The sequence below is a fragment of the Pantherophis guttatus genome, chromosome 4 (genome assembly GCF_059756535.1).
Source record: "Pantherophis guttatus breed Tessera chromosome 4, ASM5975653v1, whole genome shotgun sequence".
NCBI classification, from domain to species: domain Eukaryota; kingdom Metazoa; phylum Chordata; class Lepidosauria; order Squamata; family Colubridae; genus Pantherophis; species Pantherophis guttatus.
The window spans coordinates 7,744,369-7,765,266 of record NC_142066.1 but is presented as its reverse complement, the minus strand read 5'-3'; the positions used below and the strand labels follow the sequence as shown (position 1 = coordinate 7,765,266).

The following is a 20,898-nucleotide window of genomic DNA, read 5'->3' as shown; positions in this document are numbered from 1 at the left end:
TGGCTAAGGTGTTTCCCAATACCCGATCAACGTGCTGGAAATGCAAGGAACAAAGAGGAACGTATTACCACATGTGGTGGAGGTGTCCCAAAGCAAAACAGTACTGGAGTCAACTTAGATTACAATTAGAAGACATAACCAAACAACACATAGAGATAAAGCAGGTAATATTTTTATTAGGAATACTCCCAGGGTCTTATAAAAAAAATGCAATATTTAATTCTCCATATTATCACAGCAGCAAGAATAATATACGCACAGAATTGGAAAAACAATAATATACCAACCGAAGATAATTTGATTAGAAAAATTTTGGAATGTGCAGAAATGAACTAATTTACAAAGGAGATACAAGAAAAGGAGGAAACAGAATATCATATAGTGGGAGAAAGAGTATGAATGGTTAGAGGAGAGAGATAAAGGGCAAGGAAAGATCAAATAAGGAAGATATAGGAGTAGAAATGTAATAAATAAGAGGAAACAGAATGCAGATTGTAGAAGCAGAATGCAGATTGTAGAAATGAAATTGTGTACACTATTATTTATATGTATATTTGTAAATAAATTAATATTAGAATTGTATGTATAAAGGATACATTGAAATAAGGGAGAAAAAAAATGGATAAATAAGAAATGTTTGGTCATTCCAAAATTGTTAGAAAGAAAAATTTGTTTAAAGATTCTTTTTTGTTTTTTGAAAAAATGCTTAATAATAATAAAAAAAGAAGAAGCCAGGATTACCTATTTGGTAGGCATTACATTTCCACTTGAAATCACAAGAGTGGCCATGTTTCCATGAGATTGTCACCTCCATTTGTACTTATTTATTTACCCTGTTCTTCAGACAGGAGCTTTTTTATATCATTACAATTTCAACATTATTTTAAGTTGTTGATGAAATTTTTACATTCTGCATCCTTTTGGGAAGTCAATAATTGTGTTACCCCATTAAGGAGAAAATTCGGAAACTCTTTTAAAAACTCTCCTTTTCAAAACATTTTCATGTTTATCATCAGGTTCTTCCAATTTCTCAATGTAATGACCCTTGTTTCCCTGGATCCAGGAAGAAGGGGATTGAGGGAAATCAGTTCTGCTGCTTTGATTGTGTTCCATGCCCTGAAAGGAAGATTTCAAATCAAAATGGTAGGCTAGGAATTCTCACATTTCATCAGCTTTAAGCAAACTTTACTAAACTACATGAGTGTTTTTCAATAATTTGGATGGCCTAGATGACAAACTCTTTCATTTTCTTTCCAGATATGGATGACTGTTTTCAATGTCCAGAAGATCATTATCCAAATAAAGAAAAGAAAGGATGTATCCTGAAACTGGTGGTGTTTCTGACCTTTGAAGAAATCTTAGGAATTGGTTTAGCTTCAGCAGCTCTTTGTTTCTTCTTCCTGACATCTTGGGTACTTGGAACTTTTATTAAGCACAAAGATACTCCAATTGTCAAAGCCAATAACAGGTTCCTTACCTACATCCTGCTTGTCTCTCTTCAGCTCTGTTTTCTCTCCTCTTTCTTCTTCCTCAGTAAGCCTGGCAAAGTAATCTGCCTTCTCCGACAATCAATGTTTGGAATCACTTTCTCAGTGGCCATTTCTAGTGTACTAGCCAAATCCATCACTGTGGTTGTGGCTTTCATGGCGACTAAACCAGGATCTCAGATGAGGAGATGGGTGGGGAAAAGATTATCTTTTTGTATTGTCCTTTCTTGCTCTCTCTTCCAGATATGTATTTGTATTCTTTGGTTGTCAACATCACCTCCATTCCCTGAGTTGGACATGCATTCAGAGTCCCAAAAAATGATTTTACAGTGCAACGAGGGGTCAGCTTGTTTCTTCTTCTGTGTCTTGGGCTATATGGGTGTCTTGGCCATCGCCAGCTTTATTGTAGCTTTTCTTGCCCGTAAATTACCTGACAGCTTTAACGAAGCCAAGTTCATCACCTTCAGCATGTTGGCCTTTTGCAGTGTGTGGATCTCCTTCTTTCCAGCCTATCTGAGCACAAAGGGAAAAGCCATGGTAGCTGTGGAGGTCTTCTCCATCTTGTCCTCTGGTGCTGCATTACTGGGATGCATATTCCTGCCCAAATGCTACATTATTGTTTTTCGACCCGAGTTAAATCAGAGACAGAAACTCATAAAGAAGAATTAATACATCATGTGATCTATCAGGCTCAATGGAACTGTTGAAAAAGGAAATAGAAATACTGCTGTCTCCAGGAGACATACATAAAATTTTAGAAACATAGACTTTTTTAAAAAAGAAGGATTTATATAGGATATTTGTGACTGCTAAAATTTATTTTGATTGCCCGTTTCAACATAAATGTTCATGTTGCTGCATTTTCACAATTTTCCAAGATTTTTTAACCTAATCCTTTCTGCATTTTAACATTCCTGTTGAGCTTGACTTCGATAATCTAGGTTTCTTGGTTCCTATTGAGATATTCCACATAGTGACTTGACAATGTTCAATTTTTGTAGATACATTTTCATGGCTTTTATGCTTTCAGTTGATAGAGCACTAGATAAACATAGTAAAAAGCTAATTATCATTTTATGAATGTATATTTAACATGCTATTATGGAATATCAGTTTTGGATTTGCTGGGCAAGTTCAAAATGAAAATTCATTGACAGGATATAAAGAGTTTGTCAGGGTGGCAATAAGTCCCATTCCGCTTTTGGGTAATTGAACCTTGATTAGAGAACGGATCATGCCCTTTCCTTGCAAGTATACCTTAAGAAAATAAACCCAAGATATATTCTAATAAACACATTTTATTATAAAGAAGTAAAAACAGTCTTACTAGCTAATTAATTACATCTTGGCAGCATTCCTGCCGGACCTCTTGGCAGGCGAACAAAGAAAGTTAGAAGAAAGTGAAAGAATGTGGACATGCGCAGTTAGCTTAAAGATAAGAGTTCTGATCAGCTACAGTAAGTCTTAGAGTTCAAGCACAGCTGGCAAATACAAAAAAACGCAGTGACAGACTTAATAACTGTAAGCTGATGAGATGTTGTAAGCAACTGGAAGCTGATGCAATAGAATGAGGCAGCAGAGTTACCATCACTTTAAGAAGCAGCGTCAGAAGCTGCCTATATAAAGGAAGCCATTAGATGGCTTTCCTTCTCCTCAAGCCTTCTCCTCATGCATTGTACTTCTTGTTCTCTCGTCATGTGTATATCAATTTCTCTCCGTGTATCAGTAGTTCTAAAGGTATTTAACCACACATAAGTCTATAAATATTTCACTGTAAATAAAACTACTGTTATTTATATAAAATGGCTCTATGTGCTGTGTGCTGTGTTTTGCCCCCTGGGTTTAGCTCATATTACTAGTTACGTTGCCTAATTAACATCCCCAAACTCAATGAATCTGACATTCATTGAGTTTGGGAATCCAATACATTTAACTGCATCTCATCGTTCAAGTGATTCTGAGGGTTTGCACCATCAACAAGAGATATCCTTTCCTTTCTAAGGGGGTCCACAAGGAAGAGGGGGCCAACTTATTTACCAAAGTACCTGAAAGCAGGACAAGAAATAATGGGTGGAAACTAATTAAGGAGAGAAGCAATCTAGAACTAAGGAGAAAATTCCTAACAGTGAGAACAATCTATCAGTGGAACAACTTGGAAGTTGTGTGTACCCACCTCTGGAGCCTTTTAAGAAGAGACAGCCATTTGTCAGAAATAGGGTTAGGGTTACAGTTAGGATAGTCCTATGTGAGCAGGACTAGATGATGACCTTCAAGGTCCCCTCCAACACTGTTACTGTTACCTCTTAAAGTAAGCCAATGACACAATATAATGTCTATGCATCTTTATGCTATGCACTTATCATTCATTGTAAAAAAATAAGTTTTAAAAAATCAAGTGTATGTTGTATTGCAAATTCCCCTCTGTACATTAGCAGGTGTGCAATTGAAAAGAGTTTAACCATCAGCCACTTATTATTTCACCAAAATAATTATCTCCTACAGGAATCACCACATTTATTAAATGGTGACCTTGTTATTGGTGGGATGGTACCTTGCATCATTTACAATGTCTATGAAATGAATTTTAAGGAAAATCCTTGTGTAAAATCTTATAACTTACCAAAGTAAGGATTTTTTTTCCTGATCTTAATGAATTCCTCCAATTTGCTTATATGAGTAAAAGGTTTTCAGCATAAATGTAGGTTTTATATGTAATCTACGTGTAAGGAGCCGTGGTGGCATGGTAGTTAGAATGAAGTCTGTGAATGAGTACTTTTTCCAGGAGTTCGATCCTGAGGGGCTCAAGGTTGAATCAGCCTTTGGTTTTTCCTGCCCAGATGTAAAACCTTGCTTTTCTCCATATTGAATTTCCTTTTTGGGGTAGGGATAGATAGATCGATAGATCAATTGATAGATAGATAGATAGATAGATAGATAGATAGATAGATAGATAGATAGATATAGACAGACAGAAAGACAGACAGACAGACAGAAAAATAGATAGACAGACAGACAGACGGACGAACATGGATGGATGGAGGGAGGGATGGATGGATGGATGGATGGATGGATGGATCAGTGATAGATAGATAGATAGATAGATAGATAGATAGATAGATAGATAGATAGATATAGACAGACAGAAAGACAGACAGACAGACAGAAAAATAGATAGACAGACAGACGGACGGACCGACATGGATGGAGGGAGGGATGGATGGATGGATGGATCGGTGATAGATAGAGAGATGATAGATAGATAGATAGATAGATAGATAGATAGATAGATAGATAGATAGATAGATTGATTCAATGGACAGGGTAAACAGCCCAAGTGATAATGAAAGTGCAATTCTAATTCGGATAGAAAGTAGTTACTCTGGACTTCTCTGCAAGTGATGCTTCCTCTTGGTAGCATGATGTCCTACAGAGTTCACCAGTTTTATAAACTGAATCCATGTATAAACCTTATGACATACCATTGTAAGATTTATTTGTTTGTTTGTTTGTGAGAATTTATATTTATTTATTTAATTATTTTGTCAATAAGTACAAGGAAACAAGTATCAGTATAAACATAGACATGGATACATGAAAAGATGGCACAAATAAATGGATAAAAATAAGCAAAACATAGCCATAAACACATAAAATGAGGACATATAAATGGGGACAGTAGGACAGAGATGGTAGGCACACTGGTACAAGCCCCCTTAGGGACCTCTTAAGAAACATGTAAGGTCCACGGTAGACAGTTTAAGGTAAAAGGTATGGGGGTTAGAGAAACTAACAACAGGATCAGGTAGAGTGTTCCAGACATTTACTACTCTATTGCTGAAGTTGTATTTTCTGCAAAAAAGATTAGAGCGGACTGCATTTAGTTTGTATCTATTGATAGCCCTTGGGTTATCGTGGTTGAAGTTTTTTTTCTTTTTAATTTGATTTATATGCCGCCCTTCTCCGGAGACTCAGGGCGGCTTACAGTGTGTTAAGCAATAGCCTTCATACTTTTGTATATTTATACAAAGTCAGCTTATTGCCCCCACAAACTGGGTCCTCATTTAACCTACCTTAGAAAGGATGGAAGGCTGAGTCAACCTTGAGCCTGGTGAGAATCGAACTTACAGTAATTGCAGACAACTGGTGTTAATCATGATGCTTTTTTAGTCTGCTGAGCCACCAGGCCCTTAAATTAAAGTAGCCATTAACAGGTAGGACATTATGGTAGATAATCATGTGTACTAAGCTTAGGTCGGAACATAGACGGTGTAGTTCAAGGATATCCAGGCCTAAAATTTCAAGTCTGGTGGTATAAGGAATTTTATTGCGAGTAGAGGAGTTGGGTACTCTTCTTGTAAAATACTTCAGGACCTTCTCTAATGTATTAATGTCTGAAATACAGTGTGGGTTCCAGGCAGGTGAGCAGTATTCAAGGATAGGTCTGGCAAAGGTTTTGTATGCCCTAGTTAGAAGTATAGTGTTACCAGAGAGAAAACTTTGTAAAATAAGTTTGACAACTCTTAATGCCTTTTCAGCAATATTGTTACAGTGAGCTCTGGGGCTTAGATCTTTTGAAATGAGTACTTCTAGATCCTTGACAGAGTGAGGGTCGTCTTTTAGATCGTTTCTGCCCAGCTTGTATTTGATGTTATATGGCTGCCCTCTCACTGTCAGAGTTTCTGGGCTGATATATATACATTAAAAACAATAACGTTACCCCCACCCCCATCCCCACACACACAGACTCCTGGGAATAACAAAAATTATATAAGCGACTTAATGGGCTCCATCCTGCTCTGGATTTCAAAGGGCAATACCAGGTCTTCAGATCTATCAAAGGGGGGTTCAATCTAAGCATGATATTCCAAAGATATATTCTTTTTATTTTTATTTTTATCGTACTTATATGCCGCCCTTCTCCTGAAGGACTCGGGGCGGCTCACAACAATAAAACAACAAGACAGTAAAATGAATACTAAAATAATCCAATTTAAATCCCCGACAGTTAAAACTAAAACCCCCAACAGATCAGGAGATTTGTTGAAAAAGCCATGTCTTCAGGTCACCACGAAAAGAGCGGAGGTCGGGGGCCATCTGGAGCCCAGTGGGTAACTCATTCCAGAGGGTCGGTGTGGCCACAGAGAATACCCTCATCCTGGGCACCAACAGGCAACATTGTCTGGCCAATGGCACCCGGAGGAGGGCAGTCCTATGTGAGCGCACTGGGCGGTGGGAGGCTGGTAGGAGGTGGTCCTGCAAGTATCCCAGGCCCATGCCATGAAGGGCTTTATAGGTAAGTACCAGCACCTTGAAGTGGATCCGAAGGACCACCGGCAACCAGTGCAGCTCGCGCAGGAGAGGTGTAACACGGGAGTAGTGGGAAGTTCCCGTAACAACCTGCGTGGCCACATTCTGGACCAGCTGGAGCCTCCGGGTGCACCATAAGGGCAGCCCCATGTAGAGGGCATTGCAGTAGTCCAGATGAGAGATAACGAGAGCATGAGTGTCTGTACGGAGGGCATCCCTATCTAAGAAAGGTCACAACTGGTGCACCAGGTGAACCTGCGCAAAAGCCCCCCTGGTCACAGCTGTCAGGTGATCAACTAAGGACAAGCGCGAATCTAGGAGGATGCCAAGATTGTGAACCCTTTCAGAGGGAGTAAGCAACTCCCCTCCCATCAAGAGTGATGGGGGTCACTAGATCAGGGGATGCCGGCATCCACAGCCACTCCGTCTTGGAGGGGTTGAGTTTGAGCCTGTTCCTACCCATCCAGACCTGTACTGCCTCCAGGCACTTAGACATCATGGAAAGGGCATCTCTGGGTTGGTCCAAAGATGTTCCAAAGATGTTCCAAAGAGAGGGACCTACCATAAGCCAATCTTCTGAATCCTTCCACATGTACTTTCTCTGGAGAGAAGACCCTCAATGTTCCCTACCTTCCCACTCTGGTGGGTCAGGTGGATGTGACCAGGATGAGACGGTCCTTCAAATAACATGCACCAAACTATGTTAGGATTTAAAGGGAAAAAGCATTTGCCCAGAAAAAAAGTGGCAGCCAATGCAACTGTCTCAGGAAATGTGACACATGTGGACACCTGGGTCTGTACAAAACCATATGGGTGACTGAATTTTGAATCAACTGGAGCTTCTGGATATTTTTCAAGGAAAGCCCCATAGAGTTTCATGTAAAGCTAGTGATCTCATAACTGATGCAATGGTTTTCATCACTTTTATGAATTGAAATTAAGGAACTTCCTTGATTTTAAATACACCTGCCTGCCTGCCTGCCTGCCTGCCTGCCTACACACACACACACACACACACACACACACACACACACACACACATCAGTGGTGGGATTCAATTTTTTTTTACTACCGGTTCTGTGGGTGTGGCTTGGTGGGCATGGCAGGGAAAGGATACTGTAAAATCTCCATTCCCTCCCCACTCCAGGGGAAGGTTCCTGCAAAATCCCCATTTCCTCCCGATCAGCTGGGACTCAGGAGGCAGAGAATAGATGGAGGCAGGGCCAGTCAGAAGTGGTATTTACCAGTTCTCTGATCTACTCAAAATTTCTGCTACCAGTTTTCCAGAACTGGTCAGAACCTGCTGAATACCATCTCTGACACACACAGAGAAATGTTTCAGCATGAATATAAGCTTTATATCTATATTCTTTCTATCCAATGTAAGCCATTCTTTCTTTCAAATGTTTCTAGTTCAGGGAGAAGAAATAATACACTTTAGGGTATATTAAACTTTTAGCAGTAGAATATTAGAGACTTCGGTGCAAGAAATCTTTTGAAGATTTTAAGTGAGATTAAAGTAATTCTTTTAAAAGGTTCTGCATGGTTACTCCTCACAAAACGTACATGCATTAAATGACTGACACCTGCTCGATCCGTTCATAATCTATTTTGTGAAAGAAAAATAAATGTGGTAAGTCCAAAGAACACTTTCAACAATTTAAAAACTAAGCATATATTTTATTGCAAATCCCCCTTATATTATTTCCATTGGCATTGGCTTATTTTTTTAAAAATTGTTGAACCATTAGCCAATTACAATCTCATCAAAACAAAATAATTATCTCCTACAGGAATCACCATGTTTTTTCCTAGCTAGGCCAAAACACCAAAGGCTGCACAGAAGAGAAGGATATTCAAAAACAAGCTTGGAGATAAAAAAAACACTTGAACTACAGGACGTTTGGCACAAGGGTAATAACAGCTCTGTCGACTCATTGCTTCAGGCTTCTACCCTCTCTTCTCTTCTGCCAGAGTAGCTGTTCAAATCCTGCTCCTATTCAAGAAACAAATTTGCACTCACGTGGATCTTCAAATAGAAAACGATAGATTTTCTCATTAAGTGCATTCTCAGATATGAACCTTGGATCAATCTTTAGATGAAGTATAGAATTATAGGTACTTCCCATTCAGTAAGATGGGAGGCAAACCATTTTCACAATAACAAAAGCATGAAGATGTTTTTTCTGGTGGTCTTGGTACACAAAGTAGTTACTCTGAGTTGCCCTGCAAGTGATGCTTTCCTTGTTCCACATGAGTGGTACCAGCCTGGTGACTTCATCGTTGGTGGCATGACATCTCACATGAGTTACCATTTTTTTGAAATTGACTTTAGTGAAAATCCTTCTATAAAACCTTACGACATACCAGTGTAAGACTTTTTTTTCTCTATCGAATGTTACCTTGATTTTCAAAAATACTTCATATCACTGAAAAGTTCATTGTGGACAAATGCAGGGTTTTAAATATAATCTATGCCTTTCTTTCTTTCAATTGTATCATGTTATGAAAGAAGAAATAACATTCTTTACATTCTTTTAAAGTTTTTTACATGAAATGAACAAAATTTCAGATCAAGAAGTCTCTATTTGAACATTTACTGAGGTAAAGATAATTTCTAGAAATTTTTAGTGCCAGGCATGGATGATGTTATCTATTTTGAATAATGAAATGTCTGCAAGAAAACCACAAATAATGACTGGTATACTAACAACAGAGTTACTTATACACACTGTTCTCCAGATGTGGAATTCTTAACTGTCATTTATCGGCCATTTTATATATCTAGAGAGATTTCTGTTATAGTTATCACCACTGTTTATATTCCACCTGATGCAAATGTAATTTAGAGGCTAAAACCAATTTCATTGTATACATGATGTACAACGACAATAAAGGCTGTATTAAGAAGCAAAGAGAGCACCAACGATGCCTCTGTAGAAATTATTAAGAAATTTAGAAGAACTTATTATCTGTTTACTACTATCAGAGAAAGAATTTTTTTTTTTTGTTATTCATACAGAAATGATGTCACCTTATGAGAATTGTCAATTTTCCGTTTCAACTGGGGTATTTAAATTTTTACAGTATATTCACCAAATTTTATCAACATGTCCTCGCCTTGGCTTTTGCTGTGAAGGAGATCAATAAGGACTCCCGGATCTTACCTAATGTCACTCTTGGGTTCCACATCTATGACAGTTATTACAATTCAAGAATGACGTATCGCACCACTCTGGACCTGCTTTTCAAATCCAAGGCATTTGTTCCTAACTACAAGTGTGATAGCAAGAAGAATCTCATGGCTATCATTGGGGGACTCGATTTTGTCACATCATCTCGTATTGCTGAAGTTACAGGATTCTTCAAAATTCCACAAGTAAGTTGTAAAAGGGCTAAAGGGAAAAAGATATATTCTGTTCTTGGTGTTCTGTTGTATTAATTAAGGGTCATTAAAGATTAAGCTTCAGTTTCCATTAAAATGTTCTCGGTGACTTAAGGTCTATTAGTTAGTATAATTTTGAAACTACAATGCCAAATACAAAAAGTGAGTATCTAGAGACATTCCATACCTGAGGAAAGATTTGCACATACTTTTCTCTGCTTCTATCAAAATAATTGATCAGCTTTATGTGTTTGAAATAGTTCCAATAAATTCCTTTCCATATTTATACTTAAACGAATTTCAGGAAAATAATTCATTCCTTGCATGTATTTTATATAAAAAATAGAAAGGACAAATCAGATTTGATGTAACAACTCAAGAGAATACTACTCCACTTTCTTGCAGCTGACATATGGCTCATTACCCAAAGAGGAATTTGAGACCACTTCACTTTATTTCACAGTCCCCAAAGAGGACTATCAGTACACTGGTATTATCCAACTGCTTCATCATTTCAGGTGGACGTGGATTGGGATATTTTCTGTTGATAACAACGATGGAGAAAATTTCTTACAGAAAATGCAGCCCTTATTTTCAGAGAATGGAATCTGCTCATCCTTCATAGAGAGGCTTTCACAACTAGTCCATTTGGAAGACTTCCCAGAAGTAATTCAAAAAATCTTAATTATTTCCAGGAATTGGATAACTAGCCAAGCCAATGCATTTCTTGTCTATGGAGAATCATTGACAATTATGTGGCTGAGAGTTGTCACATTTATGACAGATCCTGAAAGCAAGGAAACTGCATTATTTAGAAGGGTGTGGATCATGACTGCACAGATTGATTTCATATTATCAGGATTTCAAATCAAATGGGATCTTCATATGTTCCATGGGGCTATTTCCTTCACTGTTCATTCAAGAGCAGTTGCAGGTTTCAAGGAGTTTCTTCAGACCATAAATCCTCTTTCAGACTACAGAGATGGATTTCTGCAGGATGTTTGGGAACAATCATTTGAGTGTTCATTTCCAAAACCAGAATTACAAGAAATGCAGAGTAGGAAATGCACTGGAGAGATGAAGCTGGAGGATCTTCCTGGACCTGCCTTTGAAATGGAGATGACCGGCCAAAGCTACAGCATCTACAATGCTGTTTATGCTGTGACTCATGCTTTGCAAGCACTATACATATTGCATTTCAATAGGAAAAAAACTATGAGGTGTAAAAATCCTGACCTTCCACATCTCCAGGCTTGGCAGGTGTTCACTTTGCCTTGGACACTTCTTTTATTTCAATACGCAGTTTGTTGTAAAATTATGTTTTGATCTCATTGTCGAATGTCATAATATTTTCTGCAAGTGGAATCAAGCATGAGAAAGCAACTTAGAAATAAGGAGGACATTTTTATGAAGAGAAGGACAGCCACTTATCTGAAATATCATAGGGTCTCCTCCTTGACTAAGGTGTTGATTTAGAAGACCTCCAGGTCCCTTCTGACTCTGATATACTGTTCTGTCTAAAATGGATACAGAATAGTTTCTGATGTTATTCTGATCATTGAGAAGCTACTGTATGAATTATGGTTAATATGTCACTGGAAGTTATTTAGTAAATCACCAGACATTGTACAATAAGCAATAACTGAAATGATAATTTAGATTACTCTTGATTGCCTCCTCCAAAAATAATCAATTCTCCAAGAACTTTCTACATGGCTTCTGAACCTTTCATGGGGAACAAGCTGAGCTTTCTATCTCTATCAGAGTTTTAGAGGAATGAAATAAAAGTGACCCTTCTTAGATGTGGAATCCATAGTATGAAACACGTTTGCAATAATCTCTATCTTGCATCTCTCTATGGAGCAATGCTTGAATCTCAGATTCTAAAATCTGGCAAAAGGACATTAATCAGATCACAAACTGTCAAAGAGCTTTCTATCAATGAGGAAAGACTAGATATGATCTAGATGGAATTAGGTGCTTAGGTAGTGAATCTAAATCATAATTTAAAGAGAGACAAAATTTCAAAATCCTTTATTTCTTTCTGTTTCAGTTAATTCCTACTTTTCCTTTTATTGATATCAAATTAAATATATAATGTAGACATGTACATTATCATACAATATTGGTTATCAAATTTCTGATATTATCGGAATGGGAAGAATGAGTGAATGAAATTTGGATATGATTTTCTCTTCTCTATTATATTGCTTTTAATTCCCTCTTGTTTTTATTCCCTTTCAAGTAGCTCCATTCATTTCTTCGAGGCATTTCTTTCAACAATTCAGCCAGGGAAAGAGTATTCCTGAATGAGAAAGGGGAAGCAACAGGTGGATTCGACATCACCAACTTGATCACTTTTCCAAACAGATCCTTTCAGAGAGTTAGAGTTGGAGAGATGGATCTACAGGCTCCAAAAGGAAAGGAATTATTCATTGATGAAGATCTAATTGTCTGGCACCCAGCTTTTAACCAGGTATCGAAATAGTGAATCCACCATGCCTTAATCTATTATGATCCCATATTGAACATAGTTTCTTTAGAAATCTAATTTTTGATTTTTTAAAAATAAACAATGGGATATTCTTTCAAATGTTTTGGCTTCTGGCCAAAAAGGCAGATAAAAAACAACATAGAACCATAATAGATGTATTAGAATATTATGAGGCAAATCCAGACAAACGAGTGGCATTAATATTTTTCGATGCCCAAAAAGCCTTCAATAATTTAAATTGGAAATTTATTATTTTTCAATTAGAAAATATGAATGGTAGAAAGAATATATTCAACTCAAATGGCAAAGATAATAATAAATGGAGACTCTACCAAAGAATAGCAAACGGAGCAAGACAAGGATACCCCCATCTCCCTTACTATTTATCCTAACATTGGAAGTATTGTTAATTGAAATTAGAAGTTAAAATAAAATAAAAGGATTGAAAATAAAGAAAGGAAGTATAAAGTCCAAGCCTTTGCTGATGATCTGGTTTTCATTTTAGAACAACCAAAACAGACAGGATACAAATTAATAACACACATAGAAGAATATGGAAAGTAGCGGGACTTTAAATTAATAAACTCAAAGCAAAGGCATTAATGGAAAACCTCACCAAAAAACTGGAGAAAGAATTAAAATGAACATTCTACCACAAATATTATTCTTGTTTCATGTAGTACCTATAAAATTGGGGGGGGGGAACTTATTTAAAGATCTAAATAAATTAATAGCAAACTATATTTGGCAGGGAAAAAGATCACGAATTAAAATACAATCATTACAAGATAATAGGGAAAGAGGAGGTTTTGGACTCCCAGATTGGGAAATATATTACAAAGCTATAACACTTATTTGAATAGAATAGAATGGAATGGAATGGAATAGAATAGAATAGAATAGAATAGAATAGAATAGAATAGAATAGAATAGAATAGAATAGAATAGAATAACAGAGTTGGAAGGGACCTTGCAGATCTTAGTCCAACCCCCTGCCGAGGCAGGAAACCCTACACCACTTCAGACAAATGGTTATCCAACATCTTCTTAAAAACATCCAGTGATGGAGCATTCACAACTTCTCCAGGCAAGTTGTTCCACTTATTAATTGTTCTGTCAGGAAATTTCTCCTTAGTTCTAAGTTGCTTCTCTCCTTGATTAGTTTCCACACATTGATTCTTGTTCTACTCTCAGGTGCTTTGAAGAATAGTTTGACTCCCTCTTCTTTATGGCAACCCCTGAGATATTGGAACATTACTATCATGTCTCCCCTAGTCCTTCTTTTCTTTAAATTAGACATACCCAGTTCCTGCAACCGTTCTTCATGTGTTTTAGCCTCCAGTCCCCTGATCCTCTTTGTTGCTCTTCTCTGCACTCTTTCGAGAGTCTCAACATCTTTTTTACATCGTGGTGACCAAACTGAATGCAATATTCCAAGTGTGACCTTACCAAGGCATTATAAACTGGTATTAACGCTTCATGTGATCTTGAGTCGACCCCTCTGTTTATGCAGCCCAGAACTGTGTTGGCTTTTTTGGCAGCTGCTGCATACTGCTGGCTCATATTTAAATGGTTGTCCACTAGGACTCCAAGATCTCTTTCATAGTTACTACTATTGAGCAAGGTACCACATATATGGTACCTGTGCATTTTGTTTTTCTTCCATAAATGTAGAACTTTATTTTTTTCACCGTTGAATTTCATTTTGTTAGATAGTGCCCAACGTTCAAGTCTGTCAAGATCCTTCTGTCCTTGAGCCTATCTTCTGGAGTGTTGGCTATTCCTGCCAGCTTGGTGTCATTTGGATCAAAGACTGGATGGAATTAAGAAATAAAAGAATCCTAACATTAGAGGGACATTATAACATTAGAGGGACATCATTAGGAAATGAAATTGTGTACACTATTATTTATATGTATATTTGTAAATAAATTAATATTAGAATTGTATGTATAAAGGATACATTGAAATAAAGGAGAAAAAATGGATAAGTAAGAAATGTTTGACCATTCCAAAATTGTTAGAAAGAAAAATTTGTTTAAAGATTCTTTTTTGTTTTTTGAAAAAATGCTCAATAAAAATTTTAAAAAAGAGAAGAAGCCAGGATTACATATTGGTGGGCATTTCATTTCCACTTGAAATCACAAGAGTGGCCATGTTCCCATGAGATTATCACCTCCATCAGTACTAATTTATTTACCCTGCTCTTCAGACAGGAGCTTTTTTATATCATTACAATTTCAACATTATTTTAAGTTGTCGATGAAGTTGTTACATTCTGTATCCTTTTCGAAAGTCAATTATCATGTTACCCCATTAAGGAGAAAATTCAGAAACTCTTTTAAAAACTCTCCTTTTCAAAACATTTCCATGTTTATCATCAGGTTCTTCCATTTTCCCAATGTAATGACCCTTGTTTCCCTGGATCCAGGAAGAAGGGGATTGAGGGAAATCAGTTCTGCTGCTTTGACTGTGTTCCATGCCCTGAAGGGAAGATTTCAAATCAAAATGGTAGGCTAGGAATTCTCACATTTCATCAGCTTTAAGCAAACTTTACTAAACTACATGGGTGTATAAAAATGTGTTTTTCGATAATTTGGAAAGCCTAGATGACAAACTCCTTGATTTTCATTCCAGATATGGATGACTGTTTTCAATGTTCAGAAGATCGTTATCCAAATAAAGAAAAGAAAGGCTGTATCCTGAAACTGCTGGTCTTTCTAAATTTTGAAGAAACCTTAGGAATTGGTTTAGCTTCAGCAGCTCTTGGTTTCTTCTTCCTGACATCTTGGGTACTTGGAACTTTTATTAAGCACAAAGATACTGCCATTGTCAAAGCCAATAACAGGTTCCTTACCTACATCCTGCTTGTCTCTCTTCAGTTCTGTTTTCTCTCCTCTTTCTTCTTCCTCAGCCGGCCTGGCAAAGTTATCTGCGTTCTCCGACAATCAATGTTTGGCATCACTTTCTCAGTGGCCATTTCTAGTGTACTAGCCAAAACCATCACTGTGGTTGTGGCATTCATAGCCACTAAACCAGGATCTCAGATGAGGAAGTGGGTGGGGAAAAGATTGGCTTTTTCTATTGTCCTTTCCTGCTCTCTCTTCCAGGTATGTATTTGTATTCTTTGGTTGTCGACATCTCCCTCATTCCCTGAGTTGGACATGCACTCAGAGGTCCAAGAAATGATTTTACAGTGCAATGAGGGGTCGGCTTTCTTCTTCTACTGTGTCTTGGGCTACATGGGAATCTTGGCCATTGCCAGCTTTATAGTGGCTTTCCTTGCCCGTAAATTACCCGACACCTTTAATGAAGCCAAGTTCATCACCTTCAGCATGTTGGCCTTCTGCAGTGTGTGGATCTCCTTCTTTCCAGCCTATCTGAGCACAAAAGGAAAAGCCATGGTAGCTGTGGAGGTCTTCTCCATCTTGTCCTCCGGTGCTGCATTACTGGGATGCATATTCCTGCCAAAGTGCTACATCATTGTTTTGCGCCCTGACCTCAACCACAGAGAGCAACTTATAAAGAGGAATTAGCACATCATGTGATCTTTCTTTCTAGGTAAAATTGCTGAAAAACAGAATAGAAAAACTGTTTGTTTATTTATTTATTTATTTATTTATTTATTTATTTATTTATTTATTTATTTATTTATTTATATTAGATTTATATGCCGCCCTATGTCCATAGGACTCAGGGCGGCTCACAACAATTAAGATATACAATCTCAATCCAAGTTTGCTATCTACAGGTATATATAAAAGATATAGGAATATAGTTTTGTTTTGTTTTTCTGTCAAGGAAGGATTTATGTAGAATATTTAAGATTTATTCATATTTAAGCCCATTCCACAGTAAGTCCTCATGTTGCTGCATTTCCATTATTGTCCAAGATTCTTGAACTTAATCCATTCTCCTTTTCAACACTCTTGTTGAACTTGACTTTGATCTAGTTTTCTTATTTGCTATTAGGATATTTCAGATATTGACTCAAATGATGTCCAATATTTGCAGAGACATTTTCCTGGGCTTTACACTTTCAATTCCTAAAGCACTATACAAATATAGTAAAAAGCTGAATACCATTTTATGAATATATATTTAATACAGTATTGAAGAATATTAGTTTGGATTTGTTAGGGTTCTTTGAAATGTAATATACATTGAGTTTGTGAATCCTGAATATTTAACTGTCTTTAAAAAATAAAAGGCTTTCATACTAGGTCCCAACCATTCACTCTCTACTCATAAATCTATTTCCACTGTAAACTGTTATCAAGATTAATAATATGGGAAATTTATTGAAATGAAATTTTCCTAGGCAAAAAACAACAACACCATACAATCCTAGAAAGCATTAATAAAGGGATACCTAACCCTAACCCTATAATGGCTGTCTTGTAACATTTGACAAACAAACAAACAAACAAACAAACAAACAAACAAACATGCTTCTAGGCCTTCTACAAAACTTTTGGCAAGTATGGTGGCTTCAGTCTATTCCAACGATCTTCCATACTAGTTAGCTCTGCCAATTAATGTCCCACCCAGCCTTGGCAAGATCATCTCACCCAGCCTGGCAAGATCGACACCTGATTGTTGACCACTAGGCAGTTACTGAAGGTATGCCAAGTTGGGTGCCTTTGAACAGACAGTGAATCCCACACTTGTGTCAAAACCCCCTTCAATCAGTTCTGCAGTACATTAATAGAGGGATAGAACCAGGATCGCATGAAGTTCTAGCATCACTTTACAAAGCCTTAGTAAATCCACACTCGGAAAACTGCATCCAGTTCTGTCCAACAGAGTATAAAAAAGATGTTGAGACTCTGAAAAGAGTGCAGAGAGGAGCAACAAGAATGATTAAGGGCTGGAGGGTAACACATATGAACAACAATTAGAGGAACTGGGTATGACAAGTCTAGAGAAAAGAAGTGGGATGACATGAAAGCACTTTCCCAATATTTGAGGGACTCCTAAAAAGACAAAGGGGGGTCAAACTATTTTTTAAAACACCAAAAGGGAAGCCAAGAAATAATGAATGGAATCTAAGCAAGGAGGGAAGCAACCTAGAACTAACGAGAAATATCCTATCGGTGATTGCAATCAATTAATGGAATATCTTGCCTTTAGAATTTGGGGGTAATTCATTTTGACCACACTTGGAATACTGCAGAGGTGAAATGTAAAAATGTTTGCTACCCGTTCTGTGGGTGTGGCTTGATGGGCATGGCTTGGTGGTCATGTGACCGGGTGGGCGTGGCCAACTTGACGTCACTCACTGTTAGAGCCAAGAGTTGCACATTTTGAAGCTCATTCTGCCCTTCTGAAGCCCCCAACGCTTTGAGTTTCTCTCCACCACCCAAGCAAACATCGGAGCCTTCTCTTGCAGAAGCAGAATCCAGCACAGAAATGGAAAAATGAGGGGGGGAATGGGAAGGAGAAGGTGTAATTAGCAGAAACCAGCACAGAAATGGAAAAACGAGGGGGGGAATAGGAAGGAGAAGGTGTAATTAGCAGAAACCAGCACAGAGATGGAAAAATAAGGAGGGGAATGCGGAGGAGAAGGTGTAAGATGTTTCCTTAGATCACTGATGCTCCCAACAATGAGTTTGGCGGCGATGTAAGGAAATGTCTTCCAGCTCTTCAAGATTGACTTTAAGCCAACAGCAAAAATAGTGGGGGGGGGCAACAGGGGCGTGTGTGTCTGTGTGTATGTGTATGTCCCTCCCTCCGCACGGACTTGGAGGCAGATGCTGTCCCTCTGAGGAAAAGAGGAGGCGGCAAAGCCCTGGCTGTCACCAGGGAGAGGAGGAGGGCACACTGGGAAGGGTGTACGCTGCTAGCTTCCTTCCCTGCAGCCCTGGGAAGCTTGCCTGCCTTCCACATGGCCTTCCGCTTGCCTGCCTTTGCAAGTTGGTCATGGAAAGGCTGCATGGGAAGGCTGCATGGGAAGGCAGGGAAGCATGGTAGGACTGCGGGCCGTGGCCTGGTTCGGGGGCATGGCCAGCCACCAATAGCTACCGGTACAGCAAACTAGCCTCAATCTCCACTATCAGTCCTCCAGAACCAGTCTGAACTGGTAGCATTTCACCCCTGGAATGCTGCATTCAGTTTTGGTCGCCACGATGTAAAAAAGATGTTGAGACTCAAGAAAGAGTGCAGAGAAGAGCAACAAAGATGATTAGGGAACTGGAGGTTAAAACATATGAAAAACGGTTGCAGGAACTGGGTATGTCTAGTTTAATGAAAAGGAGGAGTAGGGGAGACATGATAGCAGTGTTCCAATATCTCAGGGGCTGCCACAAAGAAGAGGGAGTCAAACTATTCTTCAGAGCACCTGAGGGTAGAACAAGAAGCAATGGGTGGAAAATAATCAAGGAGAGAAGCAACTTAGAACTAAGAAGAAATTTCCTGACAGAACAATTAATCAGTGGAACAACTTGCCTCCAGAAGTTGTGAATTGTCCAACACTGGAAGTTTTAAAGAAGATGTTGGATAACCAAGTGGTGTAGGGTGTCCTGCCTAAGCAGGGGGTTGGACTAGAAGACCTCTAAGGTCCCTTCCAACTCTGTTATTCTATTGTATTCTATCACTGGAAGCTTTGTAAAAGAGACTGGACAACCATTTCTTTGAAACGGTATAGGATCTCCTGCTCAGCAGGGGATGGGTGGACAAGAAGACCTCCAAGTTCCTTTCCAATTCTATTGTTTTATGTTCTTTGTATTCTCCCTTCTGTCTCATCTTTTATTCAAAATGTATACTGACTATTGACCATAATAAAGAGTGACTTGATTTGGCTTGCAATTAGAAGTTGGGCATTTTTTTTTTAAGAAAATCAAATATGAAATTCAGCCGAAATCCTAGAACAAATACGCATCCCTCTCTTATTGAAGGAGATATCACAAATATGAAACTATTTGGAGGAAAAAGTTTTTTCCACAAACTGGGGGGATGTGTTTTGTGTGTTGCCTGCATCCCATGAATAAGGCATCTCTTGTTTGCAGGGCTGGGTTTCTGGCATGGCCAGGGGTTGGGGACCTCTGCTTTAAGTTATGTTAAAGTGTTTGCAATAGAATGTATGAAACTTCGATACCAGGAATCTTGTGAAGATTTCTAGTGAGCTTAAGGTAATTTAAAAAAAAAAAAAAAGTTCTGCAATATTACTCTGTGAAAAAAAAAATACATACAATAAATGACTGATACCTACTGGATCTGTTCGTATTTTATTTTGTGAAAAATTGATAGAAAATAAATGTTACTTTGAAAAATGGATGATTTTTAACAATTAAATATACTGCTCAAAAAAATAAAGGGAACGCAAGCAGAAAACATCTGAGATCTGAATGAATGAAATAGCCTTATTAAATACTTTGTTCTTTACATACAGTAATTTATACACTGCTCAAAAAACTAAAGGGAACACAAAACTACTGTATGTAACGAACAAAGTATTTAATAAGGCTATTTCATTCATTCAGATCTTGGATATCTTCTACTTGTGTTCCCTTTATTTTTTTGAGCAGTGTATATATTTGATTGCAAATCTCCCATAGGCTACTTTCATTGGCATTGCTCATATTAAAAAAAAAAAAAAACACACACACACAATAGCTGAATTATCAACTACTTATTATCTCATCAAAACAAACTAATTATATCCCAGAGGAATTACTATGGGCCAAAACATTAAAGGCTGCACAGAAGGCTATTGAAATCCAACAACAAAACAAAAGGCGTTTGCTACAAGGGGTAATAAGATCCCTGTCAGATTCATGCCTTCAAGTTTCTATTTATTTTTTTAATTTATTTATTTTGTCAAGCATGTATTAGATAACAGATATAAGTTTAGACATAATTATGAATACATGAGATGGATACAAATAAAAGGGAACATTAGGACAGGGACGGAAGGCACACTGGGGCACTTATGCATGCCCCTTACAGACAGACCTCTTAGGAATGGGGTGAAGTCAACAGTAGACAGTCTAAGGTTAAAGTTATGGGGGTTTGGGGAAGAAACCACAGAGTCAGGTAGTGCATTCCAGGCACTGACCACTCTGTCGCTGAAGTCGTATTTTCTGCAATCGAGTTTGGAGCGTTTTACCTTAAGTTTGTATCTATTATTTGCTCGTGTATTGTTCTGGTTGAAGCTGAAATAGCCATTGACAGGTAGGACATTGTAGCAGATGATTTTATGTATTACGTTTAGATCAGAACAAAGG

The 20,898-nt window shown here is 37.9% G+C and overlaps 1 protein-coding gene across 1 annotated transcript; it reads left to right on the top strand.

Moving 5' to 3' along the window:
* Window positions 1–1,019: 1,019 nt before the first annotated feature.
* LOC117656333 (vomeronasal type-2 receptor 26-like) lies at window positions 1,020–3,284 on the top strand. Its single transcript, XM_087894415.1, has one exon. It carries the CDS (start codon window positions 1,230–1,232, stop codon window positions 2,154–2,156), a length of 927 nt encoding a protein of 308 aa, XP_087750541.1. The 5' UTR covers window positions 1,020–1,229; the 3' UTR covers window positions 2,157–3,284.
* Window positions 3,285–20,898: the final 17,614 nt, after the last annotated feature.

Bases quoted from the DNA above. Each gene is read 5' to 3' on its own strand.
- LOC117656333 (XM_087894415.1), top strand. From the start codon at position 1,230: ATGACAAACTCTTTCATTTTCTTTCCAGATATGGATGACTGTTTTCAA.